The 20,968-nt window shown below is 45.1% G+C and overlaps 2 protein-coding genes across 2 annotated transcripts in view; both read left to right on the top strand.

The window, feature by feature from the left end:
- Positions 1-1,265: 1,265 nt before the first annotated feature.
- On the top strand, positions 1,266-15,566 carry scn4bb (sodium channel, voltage-gated, type IV, beta b). The gene is made up of 6 exons (XM_030360550.1): positions 1,266-1,686; positions 2,017-2,287; positions 9,264-9,427; positions 11,177-11,399; positions 12,123-12,252; positions 12,653-15,566. Exons 2-6 carry the CDS (start codon positions 2,218-2,220, stop codon positions 12,747-12,749), a joined length of 684 nt encoding a protein of 227 aa, XP_030216410.1. The 5' UTR covers positions 1,266-1,686; positions 2,017-2,217; the 3' UTR covers positions 12,750-15,566.
- Positions 15,567-17,545: 1,979 nt separating this feature from the next.
- Positions 17,546-20,968, top strand: part of LOC115547153 (Down syndrome cell adhesion molecule-like protein 1 homolog) — a 20,962-nt gene continuing 17,539 nt past the window's right edge. The window contains exon 1 of the mRNA XM_030361122.1: positions 17,546-18,164. Coding sequence (XP_030216982.1) covers positions 17,912-18,164 — 253 coding nt within the window. The 5' untranslated portion in view covers positions 17,546-17,911. The remainder of the gene's footprint in view (positions 18,165-20,968) is intronic.

The following is a 20,968-nucleotide window of genomic DNA, read 5'->3' as shown; positions in this document are numbered from 1 at the left end:
AAATGCACGTGCATGGAATCACACACACGCACACACACACACCCACACACACACTAAGGGTATATGTTGGATCCCTGAGTAGGTGGAATTTGACTCGAGCAGGAAACCATCACCACAGCCATGGGCATCCTAGAGGTGAGAGGAGGGAGAGAGAGGGGAGGAGGGGAGAGAGAGGGGGAGAGGGGAGGGGAGGGGGGGGAGGGGAAAGAGGAGGAGAGGGGGGGGGGGAAATGGTCGAGGAGAGGAGTGACAGGAAAGGAGAGGCTGGGCTGAGGAGAGGAGAGGAGAGAGAGGGGGGAGGAAAGGAGAGAGAGGGGAGGGGGGGAGAGAGAGGGGGGAGGAAAGGAGAGACGTAGAAATGCAGAGTCACGGGAAACTGTGAGCCGAGGGAGAGGAGAGGAGAGGGAAGGGGGAGGAGAGGGCGAGGGGGGGGGGGGGGAGAGCGAGCAGATCATTGATGAAGGAGTGTTGAAAGTCACATGGTCACATGATCACATGGGTCCGCACACTGCAGGTAAACAGTGAGCTAAATACCTTGTGCTCTAGACGTATCTGGAACAGTGACATCACACTCACTCCACTTACTCGTTGTTATCGTCCTCATTCATGTGTACACTGGACCAGCTGTACACCCCCCCCCCCCCCCCCCTTACTCCTCATCCTTTCACCAACCTGCACTGCAGAACTTTTCTGTGATCTTTCAAAATAAAAGCGTCTGTGTCTGCATACCCAACCTTAGTGGAGAGGCTAGGAGGAGTGTGCGTCTGAATGTATGTGAATGTGTGTGTAGTGTTTATATGTGTGGGGTGAACGTGTACATGTGTGTGTGTGTGTGTGTGTAGTGTGTGTGTATGTGTGTGCGTGGGGGGGGGGGGGGGGGTGAATGAATGGGGATTACAGTGGGAAAAGCGATTGAGAGGGGAAGAGAGGCGAGGAGGAGGAAGGAGGGGAGAGGGGAGAAGAGAGCAGAGATAGAGGGAGGAGGGGGAGAGGAGAGGGGAGGAGGAGCAGAGATAGAGGGAGGAGGGGGAGAGGAGAGGGGAGGAGAGAGCAGAGATAGAGGGAGGAGGGGGAGAGGAGAGGGGAGGAGGAGCAGAGATAGAGGGAGGAGGGGGAGAGGAGAGGAGAGGAGAGGGGAGGAGAGAGCAGAGATAGAGGGAGGAGGGGGAGAGGAGAGGGGAGGAGGAGAGGAGAGGGGAGGGGAGGAGAGAGCAGAGATAGAGGGAGGAGGGGGAGAGGAGAGGAGGGGAGAGGGGAGGAGGAGCAGAGACAGAGGGAGGAGGGGGAGAGGAGAGGAGAGGGGAGGAGAGAGCAGAGATAGAGGGAGGAGGGGGAGAGGAGAGGGGAGGGAAAGTGGATCCAAGACAGAGGGCAGGGAGAAGTTGTTTCAGGGAAACGAAGACTGAGAGACCCTCCTCTTCCTCTGCTACCTCCTGTCAGGACCAGGAGCAGCTCCCTGTTGTGCTCTCTCTCTCTCTCTCTCTCTCTCTCTCTCCCTCTCTCTCTCTCTCTCTCTCTCTCTGGCTGCTCCTAGCTGTCCCTCGCCCCTAGCCGGGGCTGCATTGTGGTGAGTCTGCAGTGAGTGCTGTATCTGCCAGATTCTCCTTGACTGAACTCTGACAGTGCGCAGTCGCTCTCCCACTGCAGCAGCCCGCGCTGCGGGAGCCAGCACCGGCCCAGGAACAGGTGAGTAACCGCGTCCTCTCTCCCGTCTAGGCGGCGGCTAACATGCGTTGCGTGCTTCTGCTCCCGGCCCAGTCTGTGTGCGTGCGGCCGGGCTCACCTCCAGCTGCTGTGTACTTTATACGTTAACGCGGCGAGATAAACTAAATCGCAAACGACACGGGCACTGCATTTTTTTTATCAGCCGGCGTGCCTGGCTCTGCGGGCCTGGTACTGACTTGAGGATACAGTCTGTGCGTCCCCCCCCCCCCCCCCCCCCCATCCCCGTCCCCCCGTCCCTACTATCCTCCCTCTCTCCGGTGCCCTCTGTTTGACCTACACTTCCTGATGCAGGAGATCGGAGGGGCAGGCAGGCTCCTGGATCCTCCGGGCAAGACGGCTGCTCCTCCCTGGGCATAACCGACTACCAGGTCGCCCCCCCACCCCCACCCCCACCCCCACCCCCGCCCCGTCTCTAACTTCCCCAAGACGTCCCGGTAAGCAGGGAGGAGGAGTGGCGGCCACAGCGGGGGTCTGACAGCGTACCAGGGGGTGATGGAAGGGGAGGCCAGGAGGATGCCGTGTCCACCCCCGGCCGCGGCCCTGATGCTGTCCCTGATGCTGGGTAGAGACCTCTTCCTCTTCCTCACTCTAACCGCGTTAACACTTTGTCATTGACCAAAGTTACTACCGCCTCCGGCTGACTAAATGAGGTGACATTTGTGTTGGACGCGTTGCCTTTTCAATCGATCAAACTTTATTCATGTATCACTTTGAGTGCAAAAAGAAAAACATAGCAGCAACTGCTAGTTATGATTGCTTTGTTAACAACCAACACAGCTACTAGTTATCTGCTTGTTTTCTAAACTATCTCTAAAACAACCACTAGTTATCAAATGATTTCTGTCGTCTGTGATCCCGATCCATTGTCTTAGCCCCGTTTGCAATTTATCCAAGCAGGGTGTGCGTGTGTGTGTGCGCTTGTGTGTGTGTGTGTGTGTGCGTGTGCGTGTGCGTGTGCGTGTGTGTGTGCGCGTGCGGGCGTGCTGGTTTAAGAAAGGTGTGGTGCTATTTTGTTTCATTAGAGCGCTGTTCTGTCTGGTGCAGTGCTTGCTGGGACCTTGAGGTGTTGTCCAGCCCTTGAAATGAGGGGAGAAATAGGATTTAAGACGTGAAAGTGAGGACGTCGGCATTATTTGGAGGAAGTGGTTGCTTTGATTCATTGCTTGGCTATGTGTTTGGTTGCACTAAAGTATTTGATGACGACAGTATTTCGCGGAGCGGGTTGAGTGATGAGTAGGCTATCATATAGTGGATGTATTTAGAGTTACAATATGAGGGGAGGAGAATGTCTTTAGCATCAGTTTGCTGGTTGATTCTCAAATGCATTGGACAGACGTCAAGGAAAGTTCATTCATCTCCTGTTGTTGTTGTTGTGGTGGTGGTTGTTGTTGCTCATCTTGATGACGTCATTATTTATTATTTTATATTACTATTTTGTTATTTCATGAATTGAGCAAACACTGTTATATTCAGCTGGAGCTATCGCCCATGTTTTGATGCATGAAGACAACACTATTGTCATGATGCAGACGTTGAACCCAATGGCAGGAATTGAACAACTTCTAAAACAGGAGGAACCTTATTTGGAAGAACAGTGTTGGAACCACAGACAGAAACGTCAGAGGCGAGGCGGTGGGGGAACCCCGGTGTTGAGGCTCGGTCACACAGGTCCATCCAATTCATTCATTCATTCACTCATTCATTCATTACATGAATTGATTCGTGGGTCAAACCTGGATCATTAGTGTTATTCATCATTGATGATTTTTTTTGGAAACTTATAAAGCTATATAACTGTTTTGGGTTTTAAAACTCTGAATTCATGCATTAATATATTTTGCGTTACACAAGTGTTTAATTTCCCAACGATAGGCCAATAAACATGTTGTGGAGTTTGGTATACCGTTAGCCGTTCCTGGGCGGAGAAACTGCCAACTCATCGGCTTCATGAAGCTGGCTAGCACTAGCTCTTTAGCTCCGTCATGCTGCTCTCATTGTACTCAACATTATATATAATAACATTATAGTTGGAAATCTCAACAAAAAAATACAAATGTTGAGGAACTTTTTTAAATGGAATAATTAAGTTGTTCTATGTGTTTTTTTCCTAAAGACCAGAACCAACTGGTTTCAAGGACTGAGATTAGGTTGTTAAACAGCAAAGAGCAACAACAACAAATGGTCAAACTAACCAGGCATCTCCATATTTAAAATCAAATAACTGTAAATGTATAAACTAGGACCAACTTTTTTTCCCTATTCAACATCATTTAGATTTACAATTAAAGGGGCGAATGAGGAAGAGGATAACATTCATAGAGAGAATGTCGCTGGATGGATTTATCCTTGAGACACTCTCTAGTTCAGATATTTAATGGAGTAAACATCTGCAGTACAGAAGATACATGGTGCAGTTTTAACTAACTAACTAACTTATGTGCTCATGTGCTGATAGCAAACATCACTTCAGTTTTAAATAAAGTATGTGCTCATGGTATGTATGTTCTGATAGAAAACATCACATCAGGTTTAACTAACGTAGGCCTATGTGCTCATGTTGTGATAGAAAACATCATACGGTTTAACTAACGTATTTAATCGTGACATTTTCTGATAGAAGACATAACATCAGGTTTAACTAACGTACAGTATGTGCTCATGACATGTTCTGATAGAAAACATAACATCAGGTTTAACTAGGTGCTGATAGAAAACATCACCTTACTCCATGACCCTCATGCTGAGTTGTGTGTACCACTAATATATTCTACTAACCCTGGTGGTGATGCTTGACCTTTCCAGATCACATCTATTTTTGATCCATAGATCAAATAACCAGTAGTAGTGCAGGGGAGACTCGATACCGAATGATTGATCCGCCTATCCGAGGTGCTCTATAAATACACCGGCTCATTACGATACACAGCGGTGCGTTCCTGACATATGTGGGCTAGAAAGTAGATCATCGCTGCTCTACTTTCGAAAGAACAGCGAATACTTTGCGGAGGAAAGGAGTATAAGGGGACGAAAACACGGGTCCTCGGTGAAGTCCCGCTGCATGAGAACTACAATGAAAAACTACATTTGGCGTCCATGACACGTATAGGTTCTGAGTACGAGAAACAGTTGACACACGTTAAACCTTCCTCAATTTTATTTTGCTGTTCAATAAGTTTTATTCTATTTTTCTACAGGCCAAGAAACTGCCAAAGAAATGATTAAATTAGGATGTATATTTTCCAATAATAATCATTAAAAAGTTAACATAAAAATTTATTTAATTTAGAAAAGCATAGCGATTTCAATTGATTTAAGTGGAAAACAGTCCCAGTTTGATATACCTTTGACTGTAATCCCCCAACGATTGCGAGATAATGTATTCCCTAAATTATTGAAATTATTACTAGTAGCCTGATACGGAAGGCTTGGTAGCAGGCCAGCATGCCAACGTCTTCAGGTGGTGTTTGTATTGCCTTCTAGAATAGACTGATAATGATTTAAACCAGGGATCTCGTTATTATGTATATTATACATTTCTTAATAAGTATCCAAATATGCAATACCTCCTTGGGCCGCTAGATGGGTCTCTACCATCAAGTCTCAAAGCATTTTGAATGTATTATGCGTCGATGATGTTCTGTAGTCCAGGTTTCTGCGTAAAGAGCATTGCTAGAATAATTCTTTCAAAATAGTTCTCATCCTTCCAACACTACTCTCCTGGTTCCAAAATAATCTGCAAAAACAATGTTTCTTTCGGCAAAAACAATGGTGTCTATTGTCTAAACACAATACGTTAGTGTGGGATATACGGGCCCACATAGTTCTTTGTGGGATGGTCTTGTTTTGGAAAAATCTAGTAGCTTATTTTTTCAGTTGCAATATTAATGTTCGATGTTTGATACCAACATGTCCTTCCTGTACAGATGGTATACTAACATGTCCTTCATTTAGAGATGTTTTACCACATTTCATCCCTGTAGAGAGGGTACATGACATGTTCTCCCCTGTAGAGATAGTAGGCCAGCATGTCCTCTCCTGTAAAGATGGTAAACCCAGGGCTGTAGTGGTCAAATAAGAGGTGGGTAAACTATGAATTTTCTGATCAGACCGACCTCGACACAACGCAACGCAACGCAAAGTGTTGCGACTCTGTCACTGTCCGTCCACACCAGAAGCGAATTGAGCGACCAAATCGCCGGATGTCATTCACTTTCTATGGGCAAGAGCGACCAAAGCGACCAAAGCGACCAACGCTACCAGCGGCCAAAGTTGAGCGACCAGAGCGTCAAAAAGAAGTTGAAAACTTTTTAACTTTATGCAAATGACTATTATTCGCTTCAGCGGCCAAACACTGACAGCCAATCGGAATGTAGACGCTCTTCGCTTGCGTGGATCCCAGGGAACATCGGCAGGCACTTTGGTTCCTACCTACCTTTATTCACTCACTGAACAAAATGTCGGCTGAAGTATTAATCGCGGCTGTAACTGGGCACCCGGTGTTGTACGAACCCACCCCTTTTCAGTTCAGAGATCGAAACGCCGTAGTGGTTTGGATATCAAGTGATGATAAGCGGGAGTATTTATAGGCTACATCTAGAACGTTCGTATTTAAGCGGGAATCATTTTAATTTGCTCTCCATGCCACCAATCTAACCAACCAATCGCGTGTAGCATGCTTTAAACAAAACCAAAAAAGTTTTTGAAATCGTCACATAAACAAACTAATCGACAAGACGAGGGATAAATGACAAGGGATATATCTAGTCTAGATAGATAGAAAGCCTAGTCAAGTCTTTATTAATACCAAACGACACAAATCGTCGGGAATCCATTTAGGTGGTTCGGCCCACACAGGACAGTAGCCTACAACACCACACAGAACAAGTCTGACTGGACATACACACAATACATCACATTAAAACTAGACACGCGTTGATAGATAGATAGACAGAAAAGCCTAGATAGATCGATATGTTCCATTATTTGCCTTGCGGAGCCAACCAGTCCTGTGCCCGTATGCAAATTAGCCATGTGCGTGAATGTCTATTTGTTTGAATGCGACGAATGAGTGCAGATCATGATTTGCAGATCCAGATCAGTGAAACATATTTTAACTACTACAGCACGCAGGGTTTTTTGTTCTCGGTTGTAATTAGCCTACATTTTAGGATTTTTTTTGTATTGGGGGGAATCACTGTCCTACTTGTTGTCGAAGCACTTTATCGAACAAGCAAAACCGTCTCGGCAATATGGCCAAGGTGTATGGGAGAGTTCACTATTTGATATGGCTGTCTGTAGGGCCTACTAAACGCATACGGCTCCTTTAAATGCGTCTGCATAATTGAATTGTACGTCATGAGCGACTTGAGCGACCAAAGCGAACAGAAAAATTCGCAGCGAAACTTCGTGAGCGACCAAAGCGTCTTTGACGCTTTGGTCGCTCCTGGTGTGGACGTACAGTAAGGCTAGCCTGGCTATATTCCATTATGTTATCAATTAAAGTCATATTAAATCCATCAATGACAGTTGACAGAGGACAGACAATGAATGTGTTTGTAGTTTATTGAAGTTATTCAAATTTCAACAGTAAAGAAAAGTATGTGTAGATTAAGAACTATCTATCTATGGCATGTGTGTATACATACACACATGCCATAGATAGATAGTTCTTAATCTACACACATACTTACACACATACATGCATACTGATACACACACATGTGTGTGTATTAGTATGCATGCTTTTCACAGTAGTACCCAGAGGGCCTCCTTGTCCTCCACGTCAGGTCCTGCCTTGCAGGGGCGTGTTCTGGAGTTCATGGCTCCCCTGTGCTTCACCAGCCAGGACTACACATACGTGTTGGATTGAACTTTGTGGTGGCTGAGTGGTGGGCCATTCAGTTGAATAAACATCAAGGACGACACTATGACCAAGTGCAGACTGCATCTCAGGGGGCACACTATGATGTTCATTAAGCTGAACCCCCTCTCACACTCAGCAGTGCTAAGTGGAATGAGATGGTCGATATTCAGGAGTGGTGCAAGGTTTTCTGGAATGATGCTCGAGTTATCCTTAAAATCCCTATAGCCTTCAAGAATTTTTCTGTCATCAAGTCTGAACCTTTGGGCAAGTTGTTTCTACTTGGATTCCCCATACTGCTCCTCTAGGGAACAGGCCAGTTTGCTGGGAAAATAACTTTAAAGAAAATAAATAATAAAATAAAAATATTTATAATATATAAAATACAAATATTTATAAATATTTTTATTTTTATTGGTTTAACCGCCAACTGCCCGAATTTAATTAAAATATATTTTTTTGTCGCGTCACCCGCCCGATCCACGGTTCAGCCGCGGAGTCCACGGCTGCAACCGCCAACCTCGCATCTCCAAATTGAGGCTTTAACATAGCGACCAAGCTATAGCGAAGTTGATACGCCGAAACCGGAGTTTAATATGGATAGTAAAACTCTGACTGACTTTCACTCATTTTGACGTGGGCAGTACACGGATAGCATGACTACGCATTGGCCAATCTGAATGCTCGTAGTCACTTAATAGTTCGTCAAGTAAAATTAATTTATAAATCACAAAAACAAATCATGTGAATTGATAATCTTCAGTCTTACTTTGTACTTGAGGCCTTTTTCGGGCATCTGTTGGAGTGCGAGCACTCGAAGGTCTCTTCAAAAATCGCCTGATATCCATGGCTAATTAATGACAGGTAGGCAGGCATGATAATCCACAACGCGCAGGGCCATGTGTTTACATACTTCCTGTTTACATATTTTCCTGGATCCTGATTGGTGTCGCTGCCGCAGCCGCAAGGCACTGATTGGAGGATCACAGACCATAATAGCATAGGCCTAGAGCGCAGATGAAAATGATTCAGATTACAGCGTTTATTTGTTCAACAATATGAAACCTTGTCTTAGGTGTTTTAAAATGATGCTGAATTTATTTCCGATTATTTCAACGGCAGAATACAAGGCACAGGGAACTTTGAGGTGCGTAAACGCTATTTAGAGGTGCGTAAACGCTATTTCCTAAATTCCAGAGGTGCGTAAACGGCGTTTACGTGCGTTTACCCTCCACTACAGCCCTGGGTAAACCAACATGTCCTCCTTTAAAGATTTTATTCCAACTTGTCCTTACTGTAGAGATGTTATACGAACATGTCCTTCCTGTAGAGATCGTATAATAACATGTACTCTCCTGTAGAGATGTTATACCAACATGTCCTCTCCTGTAGAGATTGTTTACTAACATGTTCTCTCCTGTAGAGATGTTATACCAACATTTCCTCTCCTGTAGGGATGGTATAATAACATGTCATCTCTGTAGATATGTTATACCAACATGTCCTCATCTGTAAAGATGTTATGCGATGATGTCCTCTCCTGTAGAGATTTTATACCAACATGTCCCCTCCTGCAAAGATATTACACTAACATGTCCTCTCCTGTAGAGATGTTATACAACATGTCCTCTCCTGTTGATGTGGTATACTAACATGTCCTCTCCTGGGGGGATTCCAGGGGGCTGGTCTGTCCAGGGGCTGGAGATGCTTGTGGGTAAGATTCCCTACCTGCAGGCGGTGAACGGGAGCACGGTCATGCTGCCCTGCAACTATGCCAGCTGCATCGGCATCAGGAACCTCTACTTCAACTGGCAGTTCAATGAAAACGGCACCATGGTGAAGGTAAGCATCTTAACAGTGGTTGACAAGGCTTTAGGCTAATTTAGACTGTTCTGGAGTGGTTCTAATGGATTACAATGGTTTACAAGGTTTTACGCTAGTTTAGACTGGTCTAGAGTGGATCTAATGGCTTACAATGGTTTACAAGGTTTTACGCTAGTTTAGACTGGTCTAGAGTGGATCTAATGGCTTACAATGGTTTACAAGGTTTTACACCAGTTTAGACTGGTCTAGAGTGGATCTAATGGCTTACAATGGTTTACAAGGTTTTACGCTAGTTTAGACTGGTCTAGAGTGGTTCTAATGGATTACAATGGTTTACAAGGCTTTACGCCAGTTTAGACTGGTCTGGAGTGGTTCTAATGGATTACAATGGTTTACAAGGTTTTACGCCAGTTTAGACTGGTCTAGAGTGGTTCTAATGGATTACAATGGTTTACAAGGTTTTACGCTAGTTTAGACTGGTCTAGAGTGGATCTAATGGCTTACAATGGTTTACAAGGTTTTACGCTAGTTTAGACTGGTCTAGAGTGGATTTAATGGCTTACAATGGTTTACAAGGTTTTACGCTAGTTTAGACTGGTCTAGAGTGGTTCTAATGGATTACAATGGTTTACAAGGTTTTACGCTAGTTTAGACTGGTCTAGAGTGGTTCTAATGGATTACAATGGTTTACAAGGCTTTACGCTAGTTTAGACTGGTCTAGAGTGTTTCTAATAGATTACAATGGTTTACAAGGTTTTACGCTAGTTTAGACTGGTCTAGAGTGGTTCTAATAGATTACAATGGTTTACAAGGCTTTACGCCAGTTTAGGCTGGTCTAGAGGTGGGGGACTGGTCTAGAGTCTAGATGTGGAGGTGTTGTAGAGGTGGAGGTGTAGTAGAGGAGGTGTAGTAAAGGAGGTGTAGTAGAGGTGGTGTAGTAGAGGAGTGGTAGAGGTGGAGGAGTAGTAGCGGTGGTGGAGGTGGAGTAGAGGAGGAGGAGGAGTAGAGGAGGTGGAGTAGAGGTGGAGGTGGAGGAGAGGTGTAGTAGAGGTAGAGGTGTAGTAGAGGTGGAGGTGGAGGAGAGGTGTAGTAGAGGTGGAGGTGTAGTAGAGGAGGAGGTGTAGTAGAGGTGGAGGTGTAGTAGAGGAGGAGGTGGAGTAGAGGAGGTGGAGTAGAGGAGGTGGAGTAGAGGTGGAGGTGTAGTAGAGGAGGAGGTGGAGCAGAGGAGTTGGAGTAGAGGAGGCGGAGTAGAGGTGGAGGTGGAGTAGAGGTGGAGGTGAAGTAGAGGTGGAGGTGAAGTAGAGGAGGAGGTGTAGTAGAGGTGTAGTAGAGGTGGAGGTGTAGTAGAGGAGGAGGTGGAGTAGAGGAGGTGGAGTAGAGGTGGAGGTGGAGTAGAGGTGGAGGTGGAGTAGAGGAGGTGGAGTAGAGGAGGTGTAGTAGAGGAGGAGGTGTAGTAGAGGTGGAGGTGGAGTAGAGGAGGAGGTGTAGTAGAGGTGGAGGTGGAGCAGAGGGGTAGTAGAGGTGGAGGTGTAAAAGAGGAGGTGTAGCAGAGGTGGAGGTGGAGCAGAGGGGTAGTAGAGGTGGAGGTGGAGTAGAGGAGGAGGTGTAGTAGAGGTGGAGGTGTAGTAGAGGTGGAGGTGGAGTAGAGGTGGAGGTGGAGTAGAGGTGGAGTAGAGGTGGAGGTGGAGTAGAGGTGGAGGTGGAGTAGAGGTGGAGGTGGAGCAGAGGTGGAGGTGTTGATGCGTCGGTGGATCCTCTGACACCCAGTTGGTCGACGCGACGATCCGTAAGGACGGGATGGAGCCCAGCGTGGTGGAGGTCTACCGGGAGCGTGTGGAGTTCATCGGCCGAGGCATCAAGAGCAACGTGTCCATCCTGCTGTGGAACATCACCTTCGACGACGCGGGCTTGTACACCTGCTTCGGCCGCAACCCCAAGGAGAAGGGACGCAACCACAGCGCCATCTTCACCCTGGATGTGGTGCCCGAGTGTGAGTGGGCACGCACGCTCGCACCGCGCACACACACACACACACACACACACACACACACACACACACACACACACACACACACACACACACACACACACACACACATACCCACGCACACACACCTACACACACACACATACAGACACACACACACACATACATGCATACTCATACACACACACACATACATATGTACATGAATACATACATGCACGCACACTCATACACACACTCACACACACACATGCACCGCGCGCATACACACACATGAATACACTCACATAAGAGAAAACATATAGGCTCACATGAATGGGCAAACACACACACACATGAATACGCAAGCACATGCAAGAGTGCACACATACAGAAAACGACACATACTATACATGCTCACACACACACGTAGCCAAAGAATATGTACATGCGTGCACACAGACACACACACACACACACGCACGCACACACACACACACACACACACACACACACACACACACACACACACACACACACACACACACACACACACACACACACACACACACACACATATATATGAACACACACACACACACACACACACACACACACATATATATGATCACACACAGACACACACACACACACACACACACACACACACACACACACACACACACACACACACACGCGCGCGCACACCATGATGCATGTGTTTCTGTGGGCTCCCCCTGGCTGCAGTGATCGTGGTGGACAACACGTTGGCCATTCTCATCGCCTCGGCAGTAGGGGGCGGTATCGCGGCGCTCATGGGCTTCATGCTGCTCAAGAACTTCACCATCTTCGTCCTCGCCAAGATAGAGGAGAAAAAGTGAGTGTTCCAATGACGTGTGCCGACTAACATCCGACAGAACCAGTGAATCTAATTAATACAGCTCATCTGGATTAATAAATTGAAGAAAGAAAACGGAGGTTCATAACATCCAGTCCCCTCAGTAGAGGATAAGTGGTAGTCTAGTGGGCTGTAGTTCTAGAGACAGTGTGCTTCTCATGCATCGAGAACCAGAGATTCAATGAGTTTAAGATAACTATATTTCTTGAGAATCACATGCAAACGTTTTATAGGTCAGTTTAAAGGAATAACACAAAACTTGATTAAAGGGGAGCTAATCAAAAAAGGTATGTTTTGGTTAGGATTGGGTGTTGTTCCAGTTCTCTCTCGGAGGGCGAGGTGTGTCTGAGTGTGTCCTTTCTTCTTTCTGTGTCCGCAGTAAAGAGTGCCTGGTGAGTTCCTCAGGGATCGACAACACGGAGAACGGTCTCTCAGGCTCCAAAGCTGAGTCGAAGCCCACACCAAAAAAGAAATAAGGCCGTGCATGAGGACAAAGGAGTATTCATATTCTAACCTACGCATATGTTTCTATATGCATAAATCCCTGCAGACTTGGATCTTTATCATGTTCAAGTTGATATCTTAAGAAAAATAACCTCACCAAAATAACCCACCTGGCTGTGGCCCCTAGTTATTCAAAATATTCACAAAAGCTAACCTAGAGATGGTGTCCTAAACGTGCACCAAAAGGCCTTCCAGCTCTTCTACACAGACAGCCGGTTATATAGAATATCTCAAAACCACCTTTTGTGTGGAGTCTTTAACTTGATCAGTTAAGTGAAGCAGAAGGAACCTACTGGATTGGCTACTTCCAAAAGGCGGGTGGTCGTTAGAAGCAAGGCTCAACGCGCATGCTTCCTGTAAACAGACTTTCCAGATAGAGCTTCTAATGTAGATCATCTTATCTCTATCATCGGTGAGGTCAGCTTAGTGTTTTGTGAGGACAGAATTTGTGGCAAAATATTTAACTCATAAAATATTTTAAATATCTTTCATGGCCACAGCCGGAGTTTCCACCCCCATGTTCTTATCGCTAGAAGATGGTGTCGATTTGCCTCCCCTATTTCACTGCTTGACAGGGCATTGTGCATTTACAGTCGTGTGAATGACTGAACCTTGCTTTACCTCACACGAAGATTCGTAAGAAACGATCAGCTGTTTTTGTTCTTCATTTTATATTACACCCCTACATCACTCCTGGATCTCATTGCATTTTATAGGTGACCAGGTTGAATATTTAAAAAAGATAATAGTAGCAGGAAAAAAAACATTTTTACGAGCAAAACAAAAAGTATGCAAAGATTGAGCCCAGCTCTTCCTTTCTTCGCTTGATACGAAACACAGGTGCCTGTTAGCTGCTACCCTCTGCGTACCAGGGGATCGTGTCTTTATAGTGCAAACGCTACCAGTAATACGACATGCTACTGAATGATAGACAATCCCCTTACCAAGTCCCTGTAGAACCAGGAATGTCCCCCCTCGGATGCTGCTTCAAGTCTTATATAACCGATGCATTCGCAGCATGTGAAGCAACTGGGCAGATCTTTAGGCACAGTGCTTGAACGTTCCTTTTTGGGAATATTATCTTCTTCTACTACTACTGTTTACCTGCGCCCACGCTAATAGCTTCTCTGCTATAGGTTAGCTGTCATGGCCATCCATGACCTCTTCTCTAGCCCATCCCAGTAGAAGAACTTGAGCTCTGATTGGTCCTAGATGTACAAACAAAATGTGTTACCACATTTTGTGGTTTGGCATTCAATTAAATAAACATTTAATGTTTGAGATTAAATTGGTTAATACATGCTAAAGATGGCCTCCCTGCTAGGAAGAATCAAGGAAATAGCTAAAGAAACAAATATGTTTGCTTGTGTTGTTCAGTCAAGCATACCATCAAATTATATATAACATATAACTATATTGAGTATGCACACGCGGGGTCACAGACCGTTAATTGGGATGTAGGAAAAAGGACACTGGCTTGTGCCAAACGGGGAAAGCCATAAAATAAAACATATAAAATACATCGCTACATCAAGACAGGAATACTTCACGTTTTCAGTTCAATTTTACAGCATAAAATGAACCAATGAAACACATTGTTGAGGCCATTTCCAACATACTAGTTTTGCACCTTCTAGACACTGAATGTCCGGTTATAAAAAACAATACCTCTGGTGTGTGGGACGGATGGTTCTGGAGACAGATGAGCAGAAGGTGAAGTTACAACGGAGTGGTCTTTGCTGGACTGCGGAAAGCACTGTCTAGTGACAGATTGTTGTTTGTCTTAAAGCACTCTTGATGTGCCTCCATGGCTCAAAAGCAATACTGTAAAGTGAGAATCTATCAGGCACTTTAAACAATGCTATTTTTGTGTCTGTATATAAAGAACCTAAGTGTTATCAGAGTCCTCTGTACTTGGGTGTGTCATGTTGTGTCCATGTTGCCGGAGGAACCCCTACTGCACATATCAGGGTGATGTCGAAGAAGATTATAAGGGTGTGAGTTCACGTGATATCAATATGTGTGGTTTCATTTTAGGTTTATTTTACAGTTTTTTATGTTGGTTTTTACAATGATGTGATTTTTAAAACGACATGAAGCATTGATGTGTTGGAAGTTTTTCTTACTTTGGAAGTTGTTTTGGTATCTATTTTGACATTTCTTTCCTATGATTTAGCTCATCTGTGAACTGTTTTGTATAAGGTAACACTTGAACTTGATTGCTAGTAGGATGAAGTATTGGTTGGCGGCGCTAGAACAAACCAACATGCTACTGGAATAACACCTCACACAGGAGGTTTCAGCACTTTATCTTTGGGGAAGAATGAAGGACATCTACACAAATCTGGACTAACATAAAAAAATGTCTAGATTATTTTAAACCGATTTGCACCAAAAGCATGCTGCTAATCTCTACACCACACTTAAACACGCTTAATTTTATTGTTAGAAGAGAAAGTTGCCTTTCGCTTTATATCTGGAATAGATGGATGGAGATTGAGTGTTGACATTGCTGCAATAAGGTCTTTATGTAGCCTATATATATGCAGATGACATGCAACTCTATGCAAGGGAAGAAACGTTCAACTGTTTAGTCACACTTCACATTTGAGTTACTGTGATGACATGGCAAGCAATACCAACAGGGCGACGGGATTCATCCAGATAAGAGCTAACTGCTAACCGCGGAAAAACGGCCAGCATCATGCTCACCCTCAAATGATGTTCCCACTCACAACCATATCAATAAATACCCACAAAGTCAAATAAAGTTTAGATTGAAAGCTAAATGGAAGTGGGTGTGATTCTTTTCTTCTGACTCGTAGTATTGTTTTTGGAGACTGTTTAGTATTGTAATCATTATGTTAAAAAAAAGAATCCAGGGCAGCAGCTAGTAGCCTATATCTTAAATAAGGCTTGAATAAATATTTTTGGCCGTTAATGTATCATATTAAATATATTTCCGTAGATATCATTTAACATAACGGAAATAAATTCAATTTACCCGATTGAATATTTGCCATGTCGGCCATTTTTCCTGTCGAATACGACCGGTTCTCGCGAGGTGTCAGTCCCTTGGGTCAGAGCCTCGCGCAGCCAGGCAACCCCACTTTGGTGGGAAGGAAGAATCAACCGTTCAGGACCGTTGCCTGGCCGTTATGTAGTCCTACTGGTATTGATGAGTGCTGCTATGAAGAGCTAACGTTAGCTCGAGTGTTAACTTAAATGTCTAAAAGGTGAACATGAGAACTTAAGTTATTTAATGACGAACGTGTTAAAATGATTGGTTGTTTTGGAGCGCTATCAAAGTTTTGTGTCCCACTCTGGTTAAACTCTGTTTCCAGCGGTCCGAGGAGACTGAACACGTCCACACGATCAACCGCCACCAGCCGAGAGAAGTAAGCTTCTCAGTGATAAGATGTCGGCGGCTGACGGAGGTGGTCGTTATCTCCGAGGTTTGGTCCTTTCAGTTCGTTGATACGTGGTGTTTTCTTGTTCGACCTGTAATGGCGTGTTTAAGTGAGAGCCCTGGGCCTGACGTCGTGGTTCCCGACAGCAGGGGGCAGCAGAGACGCGGTCCCCGTCCTCCTCTCCGAGGCCCGTCAAGGATGTGGAGGTGGGCCTGCTGCGAGTCGCTGGAGACCCGCCGGGAATTAACCCTGCTCACCAGACAACACAAGCGCTGCTAGGATATCACATTTAAATGTTTAAATTGGCCGAGCACACAGAGAAACTGAGCATTGCGCCGTTTGAGGTTCAAGTCGAGCCGTTTTGTAATCGAAACTTAAACCAGGCCTATTGCTCATGCAGGTTTGAATCGTGATTCTTCTCACACTGATCGCGCTAAAACTGATTCAAACAAGCCATCTATAATTTAAAAAATCTTGGGCCTATTTCCATTTGATCAATATCAAAATGCAATGTTCCCCGTGTAGCCCCATTAAAAAGGGCCACCGTGTCTTCTTTTATTGGCCTAAACCTTCGTATGCAAATATTGAAGTGAATCGTGCAGCTATCATTATCCGCGGTCACATTAATACAAAGAAGGGGTAGCATTTAATCACCTTTAATTGTGGAGCGAGGGAGTGAGGTTTTGTGTGTTCATTTCAATAGCTATTCCTTTGGTTAATTATGAGTAATTTAAACATAGACTAGCATGTAGGCTACTTAAAATAAATTGCACAAAATGTATCCTAATTTGTATATTTTGTATTTATGCCATAGTTACGGCTCCATGCACGCAGCTGCTTCTGGGTCTCTTTTGCATAAAAGCGGCATTAAAAGAGAATACACATGATGAAGCAATTTTATTATTTTACCAAATCACACTCCTCCATTTACCAATAGGTGGTGCAGTGTAAAAGAGTGAGAGAGAGAGAGAGAGAGAGAGAGAGAGAGAGAGAGAGAGAGAGAGAGAGAGAGAGAGAGAGAGAGAGAGAGAGAGAGAGAGAGAGAGAGAGAGAGAGAGAGAGAGAGAGAGAGAGAGAGAGAGAGATAATGGTAGAGATAGTGAGAGAGGGGCAGAGACTGTGTGTGTGTGTGTGTGTGTGTGTGTGTGTGTGTGTGTGTGTGTGTGTGTGTGTGTGTGTGTGTGTGTGTGTGTGTGTGTGTGTGTGTGTGTGTGTGTGTGTGTGTGTGTGTGTGTGTGTGTGAACACACAAGACAGACCGTCTTAAAAGTTCCCTGTAGTGAAGACTCACCAAAGCCTTATAAAAAGATTGCAGTTTTATTTAAACCATGTCTCTTTTATTCCCGTCTTCTCGTCTCCTGTCTTGCATGTGCTTGGTTTTCTCCAGCCTCTACGGACGTCTTATGTAAAGACGATTGTGGCGGTATAACAGCTCAGTCCAGCTGGAATGCTTCGAGAAAAGGTTGTTGGGTAGAATCCCGTTCGGCTCCTGGTTTGGCTCGTGGGTCCGTTGCGCAAAAGAAGGCTTCGTTTGTGTTGCGCACAGGTGGGCGCGCGCTCCAAAGGTGTCCGTGGCTCTCTTTGGGGGGTTAATCCACTTTCCCTAAAAAACGGATTTTAAAAACATAAAAATACACCATATTAGTATTTCCCGGTGAGCGAGCGGCGTCCCGGGCTGGCGGCGGCGCGGCGCGTGGGGTTGTGTTGCGTTAAAGATGAATTGGTATGTATGGTAATCTCTCCGCGAGATGGGAGTATGGGCGGGGCCGCGGCGCTCCTCATTTCCCCGCCATGGCTAGCGGGGCGTCAGGGCTGGAGACACCTCCCGGGAACACAGTCGCCAGTCCAGCGCGGAGCACTGCCTGGCCCAAAACTGCGTCTCTCACTCGCCAGGATTGCCAAATATTCCTGAAGAATAGACCTGCTATTTATGGCATGTGGCTTGTAACTTTACTCCTGTTGTACTCTCTCCATGAAGGTAAGAAAAACCACGAGATTCGATCCTTCTGCATGTTTGTAAAACCCATAATGTCTCACTTCTGCACAGTTTGGTTTAAAGTAGTAATATTGTGCGTGATTGGACTCAAAGCGGTGGTTTGTGTGCGATGGGGATGGGGAGGAATGCAGAACGTGGATTGCTGGGCTGTAATGTGTCACTGTGAGCCATAATGAGAACTTAAGAAGAATAGATTGTTTAATGAAACTAAACGTAAAGACGCACCGCGTTCCCACAAGTACAGATGTTCCGCATGCCAGGTGGGGGGCTTTTTGCTCGACGTTTTGGGTGAAATGGACGCGCGGAGTCAGGGATGGTGGGGATAGCAGGGTTTGTTTTCGCATTACCATCTACAGTTATGAATATGTAAAATGGCTGAATAGGGAGAATGGGGTGCAAATACAGAGAGAGAGGGATGGAGAGAAGCTGAGCGAACGAGAGGCCGGGGAAAATGACAAATCGATTACTTTACTTCTCAACTTGACAGTTCTCTCTCAAAGTTGCTGGGCACATTGGACATATTTGGGAGTGTTTAGTGATTTGTGAAAGGCTTCCTTGTGTCTCCGGGGGTCTGCAGCTGTTCGCTGGGTGCTCTCCGTTAAGAGGCCATCTTCCCTCTAAATGTGGCTAATTCAGCTCCACCACAAATGCTGTTCAGACTGAATAATTATTAGAAATGGGTTTTGCAGGGGTTGGCTCATTTTCTTGTGCCAACCAATGTTTGGCTTTATAAATCACCATTGCGTTGAATTCAAACGTTTCTATCGCAATAGGCTAATATGTAAATACATATGTTTTATTGTTTTCTGATTTGCACATTTATGTCTTTCTGGAAGGCAACATAATTATATTTCAGTCTTCCTGACGATTTTTCTTTTCATATTTCTTTGGTCACATAAATCCCTGACCCTGTTAGTTGATCCCCTGCTATTCCAGTGCATTATAATAATCCTCACAATATGAAAAACAACTCCAACTCACCACACATCTCTCCATTAAAGCACTCTGCCCATTGGAAACATGTCTGAACATGTTTTAAATGATGTTAATGTCGCTGCCACAAACACCCAACATGGGGACTGCTGATCTGAATGTGGTCTTTAATCTACAGACGAGCCCCAGGAAAATATCGTCCTGATTTTTAGTTAATTCAGACGATTTGCTGGTCATTCGTGTGTTTGCAGTGTTGTTCTCGTTTTGATATTTTTAATGGTGAGTTAATGAATTGTGCAGCCAAGGCCTCGCGCTCGGCGGTGTTTCTCCTCAGTGTTTACTGACGATTCTTTATACCGCATTCTGTTCATTTAAAGGCTGATGATCACATCCCTGCGCAGCGTTATTTAACCAGCAGTAGGCCTGTGTTTATATAGATTTAGGGCCTGTGCAATTGAAAGTGGGGAACATGTTATTTGCGGGGGGACATATTTAAATCAGCTCTTTTGAATAAATGTATGTGGTGTCCAGGTGCTGCGGTGGACCAGCCCGGGCTTGTTCCCCCTAACAGCGCACCTGGAGCCCCGCGCGGGCACGCGCACACACACACACACACACACACACACACACACACACACACACACACACACACACACACACACACACACACACACACACACACACACACACACACACACACACACACACACACACACACACACACACACACACACGCGCGTGAACGCATGTATTGGTGTGTTGGGGGACGTAATGGGGGCAGCCCCTTTTGGGCTCTCCGCATTAATAATCTGAATCCGACTTGACTCCCCTGACAGTCGGGTGACAGTTGGTTTAAAACACACCAGCCCGATAGGCCCACACCGTTCTCATTTACGAACATTTGTATTTTCTCTCCGACCATAACTCTTCAGATCATATATGCTTGGGAATATATAATGGAATATATATCCTATTTTCGATTATTAACAGGACGAGAACCCACCTCACATTCGGGCTGCTTGGCTCTCATTTTCTTTAGATTGCATTTGATGTGAAAGTTGTAATAAAAAAAGGTTAGAATCGTTGTCTTATATTTGGCCCTATGTCACTGATTAAGCAGGCCTGCACGTAGCCTCTAAAGTATTGGTTATATAAATATATTTTGGGCTAACAACGCATTTCTTTCTATAGACCACCCGTGTAGGTGATGAATTCTATTTGTGTGTATTTCTACCTATTTATTTTTTTTGTTTAAATAATAGAATAAGGAAAGAGAGCAACGTTTGAAACGATAAAATATTTCATTGAATTAACGAACCTGATTTATAATTACAAATGTAAATACTAGGCCTTGATATAACAGTCTAACTTTATCACTTGGGTCAAACAAAATAGTAATCAGTGTAGGGCAATCCGTCAACCTTCACCTCGTGATTCCCCCCCCAGCCCCCTCCCCCAAACACACGCACCCCCGCTGCTGAATCCCTGCGCGCCTATTGGCTGCTCAATCTGCGTTGCAATTTGAGACTCCACCCAACGACAGGAGTATCCATGATTGCCAGCTTGTATTTTGCCAATCGAATCTGTTCACAAATATTTACGTTTTATGCGTCATCTGTTAACTCTGTTGTGATTCTGATCGTCATTTAGTTTGACTTCAGAGAGCCTCCGCGTCCGAGGCTGACCGAAAGGCCCACTTAAACTCCCTGAAAAGGCCTCCTCGGCTTTCTTTACGGAGGACTTAACAACCTGTCGGACATTCCTAAAGTGCCCCCGTCCACCTCGATAAACCAGCACATTTAAATGTAACCGCAAAAGTGTGGCCAAGAACGAAACATGAATGTACGCGTTGA

Source organism: Gadus morhua, chromosome 7, assembly GCF_902167405.1.
Source record: "Gadus morhua chromosome 7, gadMor3.0, whole genome shotgun sequence".
Classification (NCBI taxonomy): Eukaryota; Metazoa; Chordata; class Actinopteri; order Gadiformes; family Gadidae; genus Gadus; species Gadus morhua.
The sequence above is the reverse complement of the archived record's forward strand: the minus strand, read 5'-3'. Positions and strand labels throughout refer to the sequence as shown.